General features: G+C 49.1%; 5 protein-coding genes across 5 annotated transcripts; 2 read left to right on the plus strand and 3 right to left on the minus strand.

Annotated features, from left to right (window-relative positions):
- Positions 1-869: 869 nt before the first annotated feature.
- On the minus strand, positions 870-3,488 carry ANOM_011204 (ATP-dependent RNA helicase SUB2). The gene is made up of 5 exons (XM_015556460.1): positions 3,007-3,488; positions 2,031-2,441; positions 1,616-1,976; positions 1,304-1,561; positions 870-1,238 (listed from the first exon to the last, which is right to left on the minus strand). Exons 1-5 carry the CDS (start codon positions 3,254-3,256, stop codon positions 1,193-1,195), a joined length of 1,326 nt encoding a protein of 441 aa, XP_015401704.1. The 5' UTR covers positions 3,257-3,488; the 3' UTR covers positions 870-1,192.
- A 2,267-nt stretch (positions 3,489-5,755) lies between these two features.
- Positions 5,756-6,467, minus strand: ANOM_011205 (uncharacterized protein; the record flags this gene model as incomplete). Its single annotated transcript, XM_015556461.1, has 2 exons — positions 5,756-5,986; positions 6,192-6,467. 2 exons carry the CDS (start codon positions 6,465-6,467, stop codon positions 5,756-5,758), a joined length of 507 nt encoding a protein of 168 aa, XP_015401703.1.
- Positions 6,468-8,157: 1,690 nt separating this feature from the next.
- Positions 8,158-9,014, plus strand: ANOM_011206 (WW domain binding protein 11; the record flags this gene model as incomplete). Its single annotated transcript, XM_015556462.1, has 2 exons — positions 8,158-8,862; positions 8,934-9,014. 2 exons carry the CDS (start codon positions 8,158-8,160, stop codon positions 9,012-9,014), a joined length of 786 nt encoding a protein of 261 aa, XP_015401702.1.
- A 780-nt stretch (positions 9,015-9,794) lies between these two features.
- On the minus strand, positions 9,795-12,127 carry nimA (serine/threonine protein kinase nimA; the record flags this gene model as incomplete). Its single annotated transcript, XM_015556463.1, has 3 exons — positions 11,976-12,127; positions 11,860-11,912; positions 9,795-11,801 (listed from the first exon to the last, which is right to left on the minus strand). Exons 1-3 carry the CDS (start codon positions 12,025-12,027, stop codon positions 9,795-9,797), a joined length of 2,112 nt encoding a protein of 703 aa, XP_015401701.1. The 5' UTR covers positions 12,028-12,127.
- A 561-nt stretch (positions 12,128-12,688) lies between these two features.
- Positions 12,689-14,760, plus strand: ANOM_011208 (ankyrin repeat and BTB/POZ domain protein; the record flags this gene model as incomplete). Its single annotated transcript, XM_015556464.1, has 3 exons — positions 12,689-12,922; positions 13,025-13,110; positions 13,173-14,760. 3 exons carry the CDS (start codon positions 12,689-12,691, stop codon positions 14,758-14,760), a joined length of 1,908 nt encoding a protein of 635 aa, XP_015401700.1.
- Between the last annotated feature and the right edge of the window lie 4,130 nt (positions 14,761-18,890).

Consider the following 18,890-nt stretch of genomic DNA (forward strand, 5'->3'; position numbering starts at 1 on the left):
AGAAAAAGAAGTCACTCAAGTCCAAAACCACTCCAATCCAATTCTCTCTTACTTTGTCACAAATCCAAACGTGCCCCCCATACGTCATAACACGAAATCATCCCGTCGCAATGATAGGAATTTGTCTCTGATTTCCCCCGCAAGCCCCAAAAAGCCGTGGCACACAATGATCGTCAATGGCGTTGAGCAAAGCTTAGTCGAATCGTGGAGTCTCGCTTCCGCGTATATCGTAAGACTAGAAGGTAAGGTATCGGCGTAGCACCGCCACTCGGCACGACGCTACTTCTGCGGGCGAAATGAAGGTTGACTCCACTGTCATGAAAGTGGTACGCGTGGGCAACCTGGTTCCGTCAGGTGGGAGAATGGCATTGACTGATTGATTGATGGGAACGTCCATCAATTGTCAATCAATGACTATCAACTGTCTATCCGTGTCTATCAGATGATGCATTCTTTTCCCTTTTCTTTCTGAATTGATCGGGGTCTTGGCGGTTGGCCGGATTCGCTGGGCGGAAGTCAAGATATACATCTCGTTACACTTTGATCACCAGCGATGAGCAAATTAACCCGCAAACGACAGGACTGGAGGGGTAAAGGGTATTGGATTGGCATGATCTCCATGGAACAGAAATCAAAGTGCTTTTCGGCGAGCAGGGACCAGACGGTGGCCGTCAACTGCTTCAAGCTTAGTCGGTCTCTGCCTTGTTTTGCTATCTGCCGATCCCACTCTCAACCAAGCTCAGCTTCTGACACCCTTCCGGGGTCACCCGCAATACTGGTCGTCCTTACATTACTTAATGACCTATATTATTACTGCTGGCGCCTCCGGGTAGCGCCCGCACAAGTAACGTACAGCTACGTAGATAACACCCCGCAATTGAGTTGACCCGGGAAACAACAGCATTTGAGATTTATAGATAATACAGTTGACGCCCTAGCAGAGGCACTGGCACCACCCTAAATGTCATCTAAGGCTCCTAGTGATTAAACATGACTGAGTATGCTTTTCCCCCACCCTTTCCCATCCTGCCGACCAGTGCTCATGGAGAAGCAGCAAAAGACACTTGACGGAAACAAAATCACAACCGAACCATCGCGCCAAAAGATCAAACAAGTAAAGAAAAAGGAATCAAGTTAGAAAATGACAAAATATCGAATCGCACCAGGCACGGTGTATTGACAGTCCGGCCATTTATGCCATGTACGTGCTGGAGTCAACGCCACCCTCGGGGTATTCACTGTATAGATGCCATTAGTTCCCGGTGCAAAAGATGAGGGTAGAAAGGGAAGACGGGTCACGTACGGAAGAGCAACTTCGAAACGCTTCTCAATATCCTTGAGGACCTTCTCGTCCTCCTCGTTGCTGACGAACGAGATCGAGAGACCCTTGGTACCAAAACGACCGGCACGACCAACACGGTGCAGGTAAGAGTCGGCGTCCGCAGGCAAGTCGTAGTTGATAGCAAGGTTGATACGCTCAATATCGATACCACGTCCAAAGACATCAGTAGCAACACAGATACGCTTGTTGAACTCCTTGAATTCCTTGTAGCGTTTGATACTAATATGCCGTTAGCAACAGAATTGTATTGTTTACGCAACACGACAAACTTACCGCTCCTCCTGGCTCACACCAGAGTGGACCGCGATACTCGGGAAGTTACACTCGCGCAAGAGCTTGTCCAGCTCATTTGCACGGAGTGTGCTCTTGACGAAGATAATCACCTGGTTGAACTCAAGGCTATCCAGGAGTTCGTTCAGCTTCCGGTTCTTTTCCGCTTCGCTAAGCTTGATGTAGTATTGCTGCAGACCGTGGAGGGTGAGTTTGGTGTCGTCGTCCACGTAAACTTCAAGCGGGTTCCTCATGAACTTCTTGCAAACGGGTCTGATCTCCTGGGAGAGAGTGGCGCTGAACATCATAACTTGCTTGTCGGCGGGGGTAGCACGGAAGATCTCCTGAACATCGCGGCGCATGTCTAGGCAAGGGTGTGAGTCACTGAGTCTATCAATACATCGATGCTTTCACTCACCGATCTGGTCGAGCATCTTGTCACACTCGTCAAGAACAAATGCCTTAACATTACGCAGAGAAAGCTTCTTCTCGCGAACAAGGGCGTTCAGTCGACCAGGAGTACCGACGACAATGTTGGGGTATGATTCTTTGTTGGATAGCACTTCGACGTCCTTCTGAATTGGCGTACCTCCGTAGAAGACGGCAGTCTTCACGTCGGGAAGGTACTTGCTGAAACGAGCATATTCGTTCTTAATCTGGTAGGCCAACTCACGGGTGTGGCACATAACCAAGACAGAGCACTCTCCGGGGACAGGCTCCAGCTGGTGAAGGGTGGTCAAGACGAAGACGGCGGTTTTTCCGAGACCAGACTTTGCCTGGCAAAGAACATCGACATTGAGAATGGCGGTCGGAATGCAAACTTGCTGGACTATAGTGAGGCGGAACGGTATGTTAGACTTGTATTCGATCCATAAGACTTTGGAAAAAAGAAAGCAATCCGCGTCGCAAGTCCGTCCATCCCCCGAGTCGTCGAAAAAGGCAGGCAAGTGATGTCAACTTTCGTTTCAAATCAACTACTAATGAAAACACTAGTCGTGCATCTATTCAACTGCAGGATAATATCTCTGTCGAGAGTGCCCTGCAGACGGCACGAGAACGCCTGCCGTCCAAGATATGGTGGCAAAAGCGCCCTGACTTTCGAATAGCATTTTTCGCAAATCACCCATTCTTGCTGAAAACGCAATTACCTGGATGATTCGCGAATCCAGTCTCACCGTAATTCGCTGATGTATAAGCAGCGGGTAGTAACTGTTAAAGCACTACTACCACCACAGTGTCTTGTGTGTAATAACCCAAGCAAACATCCTCTTGCCGCCCTCAGGCTCGGACGAGATAGGTGGCCAAAAAGCGACTATGGACTCCCGCGGAGATGGACGGACGTTGGAACATAGAGCAATGGAGGGAGCTTGTGGGAAAGAATGTTATCAACTAACCCTCCGATGGATGTTCGAAACCGCAATCGGTGATGGCACGTAGAAGTTCTCCCTTCAGCAAAAAGTCGCGGAAACCGGTCGAGTGAATACCGACGTAGCTTCCCTTCTTGTCCGTACGGCCACCAGAAACCGTAAGGTCGCCCGTTTTGGCGGAGTCGCCATTTGCGGCGGGAGCAGCAGTGGTAGCTGCGGCATCAGTGGTCTGAAGCTCCTCATCGGAGTAGTCAATGAGATCCTCCTCGTGAGACATTTTGTCGGATAGTAACGGAACGGAAAGTGCTGAAAAAAAAACTCTAGTTGTCGCGAGGTCGCGTTCTTCCCCAAGACAGCGGAGCTGGGGGATTTACGGTATGGGTGAGTGGAGGTGGTGAAAGCTAAAACAAATACAGTGAATCAATCGTAAACACAACGTAATGCCCCTTTCCGATCCTTCTGGGATGAATTGAAAAGCGGGTCTTGGTTGAAATGTAAGGGAAAGTGATGGAGATGGAGAGAAGGTTGAGGTCGCGAGGGATGAGGCTGAGGACAGAAAGACCGCATCACGTGACGCATGTCATTAGTCACTCTTGCCTGCCAGGTTGCTATTTCAAGTTTAGCGTCCGATTGCCACTGAAAGCTTCATTATTCTTTATCTTGCTTTATCTTGCTTTATGTGTTGTTATTTCAAACAGTCTAAAGGGTTTCTCTTCTTGAATGGCGAAGGCAAAGGGGAAAAAAGGCTCGTCTGGGGGGGCTCAGAGTCACATTCGTGCACGATTAGACTATCTCCATAATGCCGCTATCTATTTACAATCTGCTAGTGTTGCCTCCAAGCAACCTAGTAGCCAGCTCGTTCAAAATGCTACCAGTCAAGATGGCGAGCCAGTGTCAGCTTCAGCACGTATTGTGCCGCATTTCTTGAGCCATGATACTACTTCTGGGCGAAAGTCAACTGGCACGGACACCAACGCAAATGCAGACCGTCTCCCGCAACTCTCCCGCGTATTTATATCGCAGATGCGTGGAATATCTCTAAAAACACAGTTGCGACTTCCAGTCGAGAAGAAAAGGTCATTTTGCAAACGCTGCGATACACTTCTGTCGCCAGGTGTCAGTTGCATACAAGAAATCAGAAACGAAAGTCGTCATTCCAAAAAGCCATGGGCCGACGTCCGGGTCATCCGTTGCACTACCTGTGGAACGGAGAAGCGTTTCCCTCAAACAGATAGGCGAACGAAGAAGCTTTCTGAGCGTCGAAAGCAAGGTGAACAGGAAAAGGAGCAAGTGCCAGCCCCATGATTTTGCTCTTTCTGTATTTCTTTGTCATATCGCAACCACGTGGAGTACCACATCAAACTGCACCAAGAAGGAATACCTTAGGGGGTATGGTATATACGTCAAACCCTATCGATTCCCGGTAACCATAATTTGTCCAATGTTGAATGGTGCCTTGAAAGGAAACAAGGCCGGACCTCATGCAACCGTTCCATTGATTAATACATGTCCGGGTTCAGAAGCAACTATCCATTCGTTTTGATCAGTTGCCACGGCAGGGCGCTAGGTGTATGAGTCGTCCAATAAAGCTAAAGGCGGGATGTGAGATGCCGCGGGCTATAGAAACTAAAGGGTGGGTTGTGGTTGTTGATCGGAAAGGCTGCGAAGAACCCTGCAGGTAATTTGCGGTTGTCGACGGAAACGCCCATGGCCCCTTCGCAGGGCTCCGAGCCTTCACGTGCAACTCTGGTCGGTCCACATGCTATCCAGGACGAAAACAGGATTCGTCGATATAGAGCAATCGGAGGTGGTTCCAGGTATTCTACAGGTGAATTTGTGAGCCTACAAATGTATAATCTCGGATAGAGAAGTGGCTTGACGCAACCGGCCTCATTCATTACATTTGTACATAAGCCACCAGTGCGGCATGGTATGATCAGCCGTGGGTTTATTCAACATGGTCATAGATCAAACGTCCACTCATAAAGACACGTAAAGAGAACAATGCATATTGGGGAATCGAGACGCCAAATAGTAGACGACAAATCCAACTTCAAAAGGTGAAAGGCGTGGTTCTCGTGACATGTAAACAGCCCGTCCAAGGAATTTAAATATAGAACAAAGAAAATGGTACCAACGAGGGAACTCCTTCGCTAAAAACACCATGTTGTTTCCTGTCGAATCTCGGTTCATGATACCTCCAAAGGTCCAAAGGTTGCCGCGAGGCAAATATCCCATCTTTAAGCAACTATCCTGTCCCAAACAAAAAAGGGGAAATAAGAAAACGAAATAAGAAGTGTAAGAAAGAAAGGGGCAGAACACAGGAGACAAAGAAAAATTCACGTCTGCGGGTTAACTGTCGCTGTAGCTGGTGAAGGGGGCAAAGAACGCTGCAATAACGGCACAGATCATAATAGCACAGGGTCCGCGAGGACAGAGTGGTATATAAACATGGAGCTTTCCTCTCCTTTTTTTTTATTTTTTGCCAAGGAAACAAATACTTCCTTCATTTCTCTTTCATGACTTAAGTTAGGTCGTGCTTGCATTTATCGTCTCGAGCGTTCGGTCATAATCATCCTAAAGCATGAAAAGCGGACAACGAGGTCGTCTGGTAGTCGGGTCGATGTCGCCAGATTCCAGTACATGAGCCTCCGGGGTGAAAGGTCGTATAAGGCAATATGTGAATGGGGTAGGTTTCAAGGTATAGAGCGGTGAACGTCATCCAAGTATATGCGGTCGGGGATCATAGTTGAAGATAGATTGTCCGCAGTGAGTATCATCGTCTCCTACGGGCGGCTTGATCGAGGCGTTGGTCAAGCCCTTCAATTCGGGCGCGGTAGGCTTTCACAATCTCCCTGATATGTCCAATCTTCGCCATCTCGGTTTCCAGCTCATCAATTGAGGCTAGAATCGAACGCGTACGAGCAATCTCGGCATCGGCATTGTGGATAACATTTCCTGCACGGTCGTAGGTGTTTTGAATAGAGAGCTGCATTTGTTCCTCCAGCTGCAGAATGTTAGAACAGGCGATAAGATGATATGCAAGGATGACCGGCTTGTGGAACATCGTCTGGACATTCCCAACCGGGAGCCGAAATCATGACATACGAAAACATGCGCAAAATGCATATGAGAGAGTTTTAGGAGACGAAAAAGGGGGGGTGCTTTATCGGGTGGGCATAATAGGAATCCAGAAGAAAATATTAACATACATAGTCGATGCGACTCCGAATCTGCCCCTGTAGCGCATCCAGCTGATGGGATAGCGCTCGCAGACTCATCGGGTCCAGCAACAATCGGCCATGACTGCTGGCAGCACTGGCCGCACGCGAACTTGAATTGCTGCTTCGACCAGTTCCTCTGCCCCTGGAAACCCCGTTGGCGGCATGGCCACCCTGAAGCGCAATCTGTTGCTGTTGTCGGAGGATCTGGATCTCGGAGGAGGTAAGGCCAAGCGAGGTGTCGGGAATCGAGGCTGTTACGGACATTTGGTCCCGGCAGAGACATGCTCTTACCGCGACAAGAGTCTAGGAAGCGCCGGTCGTTCTCGATGTGTGGAGATGGGATGGACCGAATTTCATGATGGTTGGCCGGAGCGAATGTCAGGAGGAATTAGGACGGAGAGTGGGAAGGAGAGTAAGGGACTGAATCGGCTTCGCTCGATGATTCGTTCTTCTCTCCTGCTCGCTCTCGCACTCACGCACTCACCCCTCTGGAAGTAACTCAAGAAAAATCGCCTCCTCACCAACAGACCTAAGTTGTCATTGGGGGAAATTAGAGGGGAGGAGACCGAAGAGGAGGGGAAACGAAAGAGGGATGATGGTGGGAGACGAAGGCCGATTGAGGAAACGGATTATCGGCGGCAAGAAAAAGAAAAACGACCGCAGCGGCTCTCCTCGTGAATCGGTCGCAGGTTACACACTGACGGACGCCCGGGGACGATAGGAATTGGTCTACCTTGGAGAAACTAGCACGAACACTGGTGAAGCTAAGAGTGTGATTAGAAATGCTTCGGAGAGTTGAAGAGACGGAGGTGGGAGGGGGAGGACTGTATGTAGCAAGTATATATTGTATGGCCGGAGAGTACCTGAGGCAGACCCTGGGAGTACACAACAAACGGCCAGAAGCCACGCCCCAGAAGAGAACGAGAGAAATAAATATACTGGAAAATGATGCCCAAAATGATCCAATGTTGAATATGACCGATTTCTAGATCTTGTCCCTTTCTTTGACACCCGGTATGAGTTATTCTGGTGATATAGATCGGAGTTTGGTGTACATTATATAGAACGGAATTCGAAGAAAGACTTAAATCACGATTGAATACTGTCGCACAAGGGCTGAAACCATGATTTAGAATTTTTGTAATATATTGATTTAACTATCTCACCTACGAGAGTGAAAAAAAAGGGGGGAATAAGGAAAAAGAAGCATACCAGTGTACGGTCACTGAGGAATTTACCTTTACAGAAGAAATCCACTACTAACGATGGTTCCGCCTTCCGACGTCCTCCAACCATTCATTCAGCTCCCTCTCCTCCGCAAACCAACAACAGCTCCCACCTCCAAGCAATTATCCTATACGAATCGCCTCTCTCCGAGACTCAGAGGTTCCCCTCCTCTCTTTACCGCGATCTCACCCCAGAACGTCCCCAACAAACCCGGCAACCCATGGTGCCAATAGCGCAATCAGCCAACCGCCTCTGCAAACGCCAATCGATCAATCACCGTCGCCTCTGATCGCCAGAACCGAAACGAACTCCGTACCTAAACCCGCTGCCCAACCCGTGAGGCTAGAGCCCTGCGACTGCTGTCTTTGATCCGTGATTGGATTGGTAGATCCGCGACCGGCACAGGTCTAGTCCTGCGACTCTTGTCTTTCACCTATCGTGCTGGATACCTCATCGGCTGGTGAGTTCTCCCCTCCCTCGTCAGCTCCACCGTGGTTCGCTACCGCTGTTTCTGTCGTTCCCCGGAGCTGTGCCACCTCGAATCCTTTCCTTTGCCAAGAAAACGAGGAACTATGAGAGCTTACATTACATGTCTGACAAAGGTGGAGCTTCAATAGTTCGATAAAATTAATGTCCTATTCACGCGCCTAGTCCACCGCGATCTATTTGTTCCATCTCATCACAATTAAAAAAGAGAATTCTAATAACATAAAAAAGCTTCACGAAAATGCCCAAGGAACGCAGTTTCAACCCGGTACAAGCGCAGCGGAAAGCAGACAAACAGAAAAGCTTGAAAAAAGCCAAATCTGAGGCGCAGGCTCGCCAGAATGAGAAACTCGCCCGTCGCAACCCCGAGCGCATCCAGCGACAGATCAATGACCTCAAAGCGGTAGAAGAGTCCGGCCAACAACTACGGCCGCGTGATAAGGAGGTCTTGGAGGCGTTGGAGCGGGATTTACGTGCTGTGCAGAAGGCCCGGGAAGCACTAGGTGACAAGGCACCGAAATTCGATAATTATCAGTCGAGGCGGGGTGGCTTTGGTGGCAGAGGTCGCGGTGACGGTGTATTAGGGAAGAGGAGGAGGGATGACCGCAGCCAATTCGGACAGGATAGTGAGAGTAGTGAGACGGATGAGGAAGTTCGGCGAATTCCTATGCCGCGGGATACGCCACCGCCAGTTCCTCGCCAGTATCAAAAGAGGAGAGAGGGGGATGCAGATGCAGATGCAGGTCCTCGGGGACCACATGGTTTGCCAGCGAAACCACCTGTGGTTGAATCCCGAACTGTTTATGAAGCGAAGCCAGAGATCAAGGATCTGCGACAAGAGGCGGTTAAGAAATTTGTTCCAGCTGCTGTTAGGGTTAAACAGGAGGCCATTCGAGGGCAAGGAAAGCTACTGGAGCCGGAAGAATGGATCGACTGGAGAAAGCGGGTTACAATGCTGGTCCTTCGGAAGCTGTGGAAAGAGTGAGCTCTGACCAACCTGATGATGACGCTCAACAGCGGCTAGTTGAAGAGGAGAAACGATTCAACCAGGAACTCAGATCCGTACAGATCGAGGACGTTGAAGATGAGGATGCATGAGATGTATGACAGTGTATAATAATGATATCCAGTACTTCACGATGTTCAACTGATACCGGAAAATAGTAGGCTCTATCGCGGACCTAGCACATTTGGAAAAAATAATCTGAGTTAGGTATTCCGCTCTGTGGCAGAGCTCCTCAAAAGAGATAACAAAATCTGTATGTACACACAACCCTTCCCATGAATACGCCTTTAATCCCAGCAAGCCTTCAGGCAATGTGCCACCCCTCAAACACCTAGAAAGTAGAGACAAAAGGAAAATGATGTACAGTCCCAAAAGAGTGGCAGAAGTTGGCATGTCTCTGAGGACTGTGAAGCTGTCTAAGAACAAGAATCCAAGTCTTCGAGATGAGTGCAAGAGATCTCCAGACCCAAGGGCACCAAATCAATGCGGAAACCAAAAGCCGGCTGGCGAATGCAAATATCTGTACAGTATCCCAAATAATAGGAAAGAAAACCAAAGAAACAAGGACATCACGGCGTAAACGACAAAGGAAAGAATGGATCGGTTGGAGAGTAGTGTGCGCGATAAGATGCACCAGGAGAAATGCACGAAGGCCTTAATTTTCTGCACGGTCAAGTTCGTGCCTCAGAATGCACATGATCCAACCATAACTCCAGAAGTGTTGCAAGTATTAAAGCGTATAAGAACCGAGAGGTGTCTTATGTAGATGCGGATGTTTTCACGGATCAACCTGCGAAAACCAAAATCGACTAATTTCGAAGAGTGGAATGTTGCCTTTGGGGCCCAAGAAGCCAAACAAGTAGCGGTGGGCTTTACCGCAAGTTACGAATAACCTTACGACCGCGCGCAAGGAAGGGGCTCGGCATTTCGTCCTTTTCAGGGTCCCACACTGCTGGCGGATCGCGATCTGAAGATTTGAGGCCAGAAGAGCAATTCGAAGTGCGGGAGTCACTAGCACATCGCTTGAGATCTTCAACAGGGCGGCCACCAGCCCGGGCTTGGGCAAGTTCGACCAGTGTTCTACCGCCCATATTGCGCTGCATGACGGCTTTGAACATCTCCTCTCCACCACCGTTAACCTTCGTAGGATGCTGTTTTAAGCCAGACTTGCGAGTCGGCGATCCTGCATCAGCAGCCAAGTTTGCCGATGATGGGATTTTCGACAGACGTCGGTGGGGAGATCTGGCTTTGGGCTCTCCGTGACGGACGTCTGATTGACCGGACCCTGATGCTTGCGGTAGCCTTGAAGGGTTGCTGGGGAAAAGTGGAGGTTGCGTGCTCAGTTTCTGCATTAGTGCGGCTGTGTTCTGGCGAAGGAGGGGGCGAGACGGAGCCTTAAAAGGGTCGGGCTTGACTTTAGGTCTAGTAGGTGAAGGCAGATCAGGGGTGTCGTCTTCGTCATCGGAGTACGCTAGAGTAGGCTCCCATTTGGCCCGCTGTCTCTCTGCTTCTGCGAAGATGTTCTTACCAGAAGACGTGGCAGAGGTACGACGGGGGGACAAGGAAAGTGATGCGATTGAAATGGGAGATGGCTCGGCCATCTGAACATCGACGGGCGACTCAACGACTGTCTTTGAACGATTGAAAGGAGTGCGAGTCTCTCGTCTTAACGGCTTGTTCGCTGGTGACTCCATTGACAACTGACTGATATCAGTGGTGGAAGGAAGGTCCGTGTCGTCTGCATTATTGGTAGACGACCGAGGGCCGTAAGCGCTTGAGCGTAGGCCAGCATCATCTCTGACGTTGTGGCTTTTCTTCTGTTTCTCTAGTTCAATCGCCACCCTATCTTGAACTTCAGTCTCAAACCTCTTACGAAGTCTGTCAAGTTCGTTCTGCACCTGACGGTCGATTTCTAGTCTGGCTTTTACCTCCCATTCCCGGCGCAGGGAGCTTTCAATGTCGGATTTCATCTGCTGCCTCTCTTTTTCGAGTTTTGCAAAGGTCTGCTCGACTTCCTTGGCTTTCTGCAGGGCTGATTCTTCACGCTTTCGCAGTTTGCTACTAAGGTCAACAACTTCTTTCTCCTTCCTCATCAGGCGGATGATAGGAAGGTTGATCAAAGCGGTAGTGTCGGGGCGGTGGTCTGGGTTTACTCGTAAACAACTAGCAATGACATTCTTCAGCTCAGGAGAGTAGAATTCAGGCAGCGGAGCGAATTTGCCTTCGCGGATTCGTTGGACAAGTTGAATATGTGTCCTCGCGTTGAAAGGTGGCTCTCTCTGGCAAAGTTCGTACATGATGCAGCCGACAGCCCAAATATCTGAACGCAAGGTATATTTCTCCGCAGCGCATATCTCGGGGGACATGTAAAATGGAGTGCCGACATATGTTGATGCGAAATCATGAGAATTCATCAGTTTAGAAAGGCCAAAATCTCCTAGCTTGACCGTGTTGTCATGTCCCAGGAAAATGTTTTCCGGTTTCAAATCGCGGTGCAGGATTGTCATCTGTGCCTGCTTCCCCTTGAGGCCTGAGGGCTTGGGTGCAGGTCCTAGAATGTTGGACCCTACATCCGCCGGGTCTGCACCATAATGGCAACGGTACAGCGCAGTGACCAATTGAGAAAGTATACGCCAAACAAATTCTTCTTCCGCGTACTTGTTCGTCTTCTTCAGGTTCTTGATAACCATGCTGAGATCGCCGCCGCCGCAGTATTCCATGTAAAGATACAAATCTTGGCTCGCTTTTAGGTGTTCACGGTGGTAGTAAGCGACGATGTTCGGGTGTCGAAGAGAGCTCAAAATATTAAATTCGGCCGTAAGCTGCTCGCGTTCTTTTTGGGACATTTTGATGTAGTTGATCTCCTTGCGGCACAGGATCTGCAGATCGCGTTTGTAAGTAGTTGTACAACGTAGAAGAGGGGTTTGGTGAGCCTACAAAGCCATCTGTCTTCCTCCTGACTTTGCGAATAATGCCGAAGGAACCACAACCTGAGCACAGTCAGATATTTCGCGGGGCCAAGCATCAGACATAGAGATATATGTATGCCTTACCAATCTTCTCCAGCACCTCATACTTGTCTGCTTCTGCCAATGCGATTGCCATTGTGGCTACTGAGTAGATTATGCCACTGACAAGCACGTAAGGGTAAAGGGAAAGGTCGAATAGGAGAATTGAAAGACGATGGATGAGTGATCAGCTCATTCATGAGTTGGTCCTATTTCGTGGAACCTGTTTGGTTAGTAGACAACGAGGTCGGCTCTGGACATGCAGTAAAATTGGTAGATTTAAAGAAGTAAGTCTTCATGCAACGGGACGGAGGCCATGAATGTTTAGTTGAAGCACTGTTGCTGAGCAACGGCGTGCGCAAGCGATCCTTGCTTCATATAGTAGGCGGTGACATGAGGGCGGTGAGGAGTCATGTCATCATCACCACCGTCATTGTTGGTTGAGTGTGTAAATATTTCCATCTTGCTGTAAGATCTGTCACTTATGCAACCGCAGGCACGCCTCTGTGTATGGTGCATCTAGTATGCTGCACATGAATCTATTGTCCTTTCACACTGATTCCTGGCGTTGTATTCTGCAAGGACTAGAAGCGGATAGACCCCCCTTTGAAGGGCTTCTCCTTTTCCTATGTGGCGATCAGATGCCCCACGTGATCCCCTCTTATCGATAAGATGATGGCATCGCCAACCGATACAGTCCCTCTCTCGGCAACATTATCGAATATCTCCAGACACCATCGGCATAAGACTCACTCGCAATGTCTGAACCGACTGTGCTTCGCAAGGATCAATTAGAGATCAGTTTACACAATGAAAAGAAACTGATCAAGGAGGGAACCATCAAGGACGATAACCCTCTCGATCTTAGTGAGCCGTTTCGGGAGCTTTGCACTGCTTGTCGTAAGGGGGATCTCAAAGTTTGTCAAGAGAAGATCACAGAAGGAGTCAATATTAATGCTCGCGACCCCTATGATTACACCCCCTTGATCTTGGTAAGTGATCTTGACTTCCATAGGACCACCCTGGCAACCTTGTCGAATTAGGCAAGTCTTGGGTGATGGAAAGCCGATAGTTCATTGCTAAGAACCGTGCAGGCAAGTCTCTGTGGCCATTACGAGGTTGCCCAATTGCTTCTCGAGTCCGGTGCATTATGCGAGCGGGATACATTCCAAGGGGAAAGGTATGGCCGGTCTAGTTGCCATCCAACTTTCCAAGTACCGCTGACAAGCGCGCTTTATGTAGATGTCTATACAATGCTCTGAACGACCGCATTCGGAATTTGTTGCTTGAATATGACTATTCTAAATCGACTGATCCCCTTCAACCCCTTGCAGCTCACATCTCCTCCCTCCTCACCCGGGACCAGCCTGGGACGTCTGATATCGTTGTGAGTGCCGAGGATGAGCCTCTGTACTTACATAAATTCATACTCTCTGCGCGATCACCTTACTTCCGGAGGAAGCTGGCAGCTTCCCCTGATACCGCAACATGGAACCTCCCCAGCACTATACCACCACAGGCTTTTGCCGCAGCGATCAGATATCTATACTTCGGGGAAGCACCCCGTGAATTAAGAAGCGGACCTGGCACGGGTTTCACTGAATCGGAAGTCTTTGCTGGCATCGATAGGATTGCCAGTCACTTGGAGATAGACACTCTTGTGGACAGCATTCTTGACAGTGGTGATAGGAGACTAGCCAGGCAGAGGAGGACTACGGAACTTACAAAGGGGAGAGACCAATTAGAGGAATGGTTCCGCAACAATGTTCTACAAAATAAGTTGGTAGTCGAAACGATCAAGGCAGAGGACATCAAATGGGATCGCAACAATTCCATATATGCAGATGTCTTGCTCCAAGCTGATGAACTGCCGGAGGATACGGATGAGCATATCAACGGTATCCTGCAGCCAGGAGGCGTTGCCAATGCTGGCTCAAAAGAGCAAACCCGGAAGTCGGTCCTCTTTCCCTGCCATCGGGCAATGCTTTTGAGGTCTGAATTCTTCCATACCATGTTCTCGTCACCATTCCGTGAAGCGCATCTAAAAGATCATTTACACATCATCAATGTCGACTGCTCCCCGGACGTGCTAGAAATTATCCTTACGTTCCTTTACACCGAAAGGGCCGATTTCCCGCTTGAAGTTGCGGTTGACGTTCTGTTCGCTGCAGACATGCTGTTTATAGAAAAGCTTAAAACCAGAGCAGCAGTTGTGATCAGCACCCTCGGTAGCGGTAACATGTCCCAGGCGGAAGCTGCGAAGACCCGGGGCACTAAGGAGGAAGATGACCTCGACATATATGCCATCATTCGAGCTGCATGGATGACACGGGTTCAACGACTGGAGGAATTCGCGGCTCGCTACCTGGCGTATCGGCTGGAAGCCCACATCGACTCACCTGAGTTTGCTGAACTAATTCAAGAGTCGGCATCTCGTATCCAAGGAAGACAGGAGACCGATTCTATCGAGCTGCTAGACGACATTCGCTTTTACCTGGGCGAGCGATTCAGACTCAGGTTCGACGACACTGGCCTCGAAGAAATGATGGAAGAGGAGGCCGAGCAGCATGCCACCGGCGCGAATGCCAACGATGAGAGTATTGAAAAGGTTGTGCATGGTGTGGGAGCAATCGATCTTACAAACAATGGTTCTGTTGAAGGACGTAAGGGTGCAGAACATATTTCCCAGGAAGCCCAGGATCATGACCATGTCATGCGCAACTTAAACGGAGAAATTGTTGTGGATGAATTCGATAAGGATTCGATGAACTATCACATCTTGATGGATAAACTCGACAAGATCTTGGAGAGCTTGGATCTAGAAGCTTGATCTTGATCTTGACGAGGCAGCGTTAGATGCAAGCCAGGTAAATATGACGATTGATGATTTCATGCAGGATATATACAAAATCCGTTCATATACATATATACATAGAATGTTGCATACCTATACGTTGTTCTTGATGCATATTCCTTGGGTTGATGATTATATATTGGAATAAACTCGTGCTGACTCTCTCTCTCTCTCTCTCTCTCTATATATATATATCTCTTTTTTCTCTATTTACCAAAGACATTTGTACATGCATTGATTCTCTAACATCCACGAGTGACCTCAAACCACAGCTTCAAACGTCTACCTCTACACTATCCCTCACCCAGAATCATGGTATAAATCACTGTCAACTTCTGGTCAAAACTACCCAATCTACACAATCATCAGCTGTGCAAGAAAGATAGGGTTCGACTGTCAACAGAACCCAGTTGTCGAACAACAACCGAGGCACACAACCAAGCAGTCAAGCCACACGCAACGGAGCTAGGTTGGAAGAGTCAAGCATGCGATAGAGACGACGTTAGCCAGGTCACGAGGCAGTCAGGCAATACAGGCGGACAAGACAACCCATTCGGCCGAATACACAACCAAAAAGAGCAGGATATACGGAGGGTATACATGTCAAAAGGGAGGCAAAGATACGATACAGGCACATGATAAACAATAACGCATTGTTGACACCCTGATATGTTTTCTTACGTGTCACACCACATCCCTCACTGTCCGATGGCGATCCGAGCCGCTGGTTGTCAGTGCGATAGTTTTGACGACGAAAAGTCAATGTGACTACTATACATACAGGCATACTTTGACATTGTCCGTGCTTGTCAAGTCGTTAAGGGTTACCCTACAGAGACAGACTAAGAAGCGAATGAGAGAGGGAAAAATACCTCTCAGAGAGTTTGCATGAAGGATCCATGTGTTTGGCAGACGTGGACTGAGTGCGCGCGTGTGTGATAGAAAATGGGGCCATGCATATGGGGCTGAAGGACTATAACAACTTGATAATATTAGCATAGCCCGAGAATCACAGGATGATGTGAGGTATGAGAACAGGCCCTCCTGCATTACAGTGGAAACGAAGATCATCCGGTTTCGCTCTTTCCTCCACATCATCTTTTAGTGGATATGCACTGTGGTAACATTTGCTTTTTCCTTTTTCCTTGTTTTACAGTGGAGACCAGAGCTTTACGGTGTGGTGCCCTGGAGGGATCACACTGATGCACCCACGAATGCAGATGTCCAGCCAGCCTCCCGGCCGGTTGGGATTTACGGTACAGACGAGGCTAAGAAAAAGAAAAAAAAACAAAAAAAAAAAAAAAGGATAAAAAGGAAAGAAACCTAAATGGCTACATTAAGTTAAACGCATGAATTGTATAGATACAAGGCCATTATGATCGACAACATGATCATTGGACGACCTGACTAGGCGTCTTGATTTTCTGGTTTGGCCGCAGATTATCGGACATTTCCGTTGCGGATCAACCCTGGGAAGAAAAAAAACCACGCATGGCCTCTTTGTCGGGGGTTTTACGTGCCAATCAGACCAGCAGTCCGGTGAAAAACCATGTCGAATGGGCGACATTAGGCGTCGACGGTGGCTACCGCAATTTAGTTTCTCGAGTCTTGAGTGGAAGAGCCGAGTCAGGGCCTCTGACTCGCAACTCTATTCGAATTGCCACGACCACATTCGCTCCAGTCAAGTCGAGTGCAGTCTCTTGCATGCGTCTTGTTTGGGTTAAATCCCTATCGACGGGATGCACGTCTTATTCGTTACATCCGACTATGATCGACACCGTCGTCGTCTGGATCGGGCGTGCGGGGATACGGGCTTGATTGGTGCAAAATTTTGCGAGCACGATGAAGCTAAGAATACCGTTGGAAGCATATGGTTTGATGATGATGATGATGATGGTTCTATGATATCTTGATCCCTTCATCTGGTTTCGAGTCAAACACCCTGGTTTCTGGGGAGCAGAGAGCTCCGAGAACCGTTGCTTTGGGAGGGGGTCAAACTTCGCGTGGGGTGTTCAGACATCATCCCGTTCTCTGCCCAACTTTCGCCTCGTTAACGCGGTTTCCGTCGAGGTGGGGGGAAGAAATGAGAAAGGCTATGCGAAAGAGGGGCTGCAAACTTGCATGGCCTACACACGCATATACGGAGTACTGCACTCTTCTCTACGGCCCCCTCCGACCTTGCCCTACTGTTTTCCCTGTTTCTCATCGTAGAAGATGCCTCCCCTCCATGGTTGGGCCAGCGAACTGCTCCAGGTTCCTACTCAAGAATAGGCAGAAAGTTTCTGTGTGGTAAATCAGGAGGGCCACCAGTCACTGTGTCCGTTATCGCAGGGGTGTTGGCTGTGTGGATGCAAGATCCCTGGCGATTTACCAGAGTCGCAGCAGCGGATGATCTGTCATAGCGACTGGAGGGTTCGGTTGCAGGAGCTGTTCCAATCGCTGGCGAGCTCCGGTCCGGGGTTGGGACAATCGCTATCCTTTCCCCTGGTATTACTCATGATTCTGTTATTAATGATCCATTCCCATGGGAAGGACCGGTGAGGGTTGGGGGTATGTGGCTAATTCGACCAGGTGATGTTCGTTCCATGCGAGATTTGGGCCTCGCCCCAGTAGGGGATTTCCTTCTTTCCGACTAGAATAGAACTAGAATCCCGCTAAATCATTCCAGCCAACATCCTGGTCAGGTTGTATTGCTGACCTGCGCTCGGTCTGACTTCATCGTCCAGGCACCGGCAGAGAACCAAGAAAATCAGGCCATGTACGCAGGAATGATTCATCCATTCGCCCGTTGTACAGAGTTGAAATCCTGATCGAATATCGACTTGACCCTGCATATAATGTCCAAATCACGTTGCGTCCAAAACGACTGATCTCATGCGCCGCACCCGGATAGGAATGGCACTAATTAGACTCTGTCTTAGACAAGAATTCCAACGGCCGAGTAGTGAAACCCACTATTCCAGGCGATCCGCAGAGGTTTAGCACGAGGTATTAGCGGCTTAGCGCAGTCGCTGAGCATCACTGTGGCTCGGGTCCTTCCTCTTTTGATGCGTCCCGGCGAGATGGATTGCAACCCCACGCTGTCGTAAGTGGCCCTCATGGGCTGATGTGTACACTGGACTGGACATACACTAGCTAGCTCATCGTGAGCGTGACTCTCTCAGGTAGGGCGCAGTGAACGTACGTCCATCGTGAGCACAGACTGTACTGCTAACCGGATCGAAGAAACTGCTATGACTCCCACACCCACTCGCTCACGGGCCTTGCGCCAATGCAGGCAACAGAATCCTTCCTACACCGAGTGCTCCACGCCGGCCAAACGTATTGGTTGTCCGCAGGTAACCGGCGCCTAAATATGGCCGGCGGTTATTTCCCACTAGACCACATGGCTAGGAGAAAGCAGTTGAGGTCCCCTGTCTGTCCAGGCGGATGGAGCTTAAGATGTCAGCTCTAGCAGAACCCATGCTCCCGTCAGCATTGTCCTGAATAGTGTCATATATAGTATACGAGGGTCAGCCATATACATCCATGCGAGATTACCCTGTGCAACCAACGAACCAAACCAATCCATTTCGTCATAACATGGCAGCGCTAGACCGTAGGAATAGTAGTCATCTCTGAAACAGCCACATGCAGACGACATCACACTGCAAAACGACGATCTAGCGCATCTTAACCCAGATCGGGATCGGAAGGAACCAAACACCGGAATCAGGCTCATTGGTCGGGCTGCCTCGCATTTCTTTTTTGCCTCTTGTTGCCCCCGTTCTACCGACAGACGCTGCGTGGTGGCCAACCTGAGCATTCGGCACTTGTCATGCAAGATCAGTGGCGATGGGGGTCTCTATTGGACAAAATCACCTGGTGATACCGTCTTGTGATGTTGATTGATGGTTTCTGATACTCTGTCCTGCACATTGCAAGGTCAGGGTAAGCTACAGCCACGTCATAGATGTTTGATATTCCTCCTTTGTCCCGGGCCTGATCTCGTATCTAACCTACGTTCTCTTGTAGATCTTAATTGTCCGCTACTATGGTTTGCCCATGGATTTCCTTTGTATTATTTTTATTTATTTAATTTTTTTATTTTTCTTTATTTAATTTCC

The sequence above is a fragment of the Aspergillus nomiae genome (assembly GCF_001204775.2).
Source record: "Aspergillus nomiae NRRL 13137 chromosome Unknown contig00541, whole genome shotgun sequence".
In the NCBI taxonomy this organism is placed as follows: Eukaryota; Fungi; Ascomycota; class Eurotiomycetes; order Eurotiales; family Aspergillaceae; genus Aspergillus; species Aspergillus nomiae.

What these genes read in the sequence shown, in the direction of transcription:
- ANOM_011204 (XM_015556460.1), bottom strand. Translation starts at nt 3,256, where the DNA reads ATGTCTCACGAGGAGGATCTCATTGACTACTCCGATGAGGAGCTTCAG. An exon ending in CAAGATGCTCGACCAGATCG is followed by an intron (nt 1,977 to 2,030) that starts GTGAGTGAAAGC and finishes ACCCTTGCCTAG; the next exon opens with ACATGCGCCGCGATGTTCAG. An exon ending in CGTTTCGAAGTTGCTCTTCC is followed by an intron (nt 1,239 to 1,303) that starts GTACGTGACCCG and finishes GCATCTATACAG; the next exon opens with TGAATACCCCGAGGGTGGCG.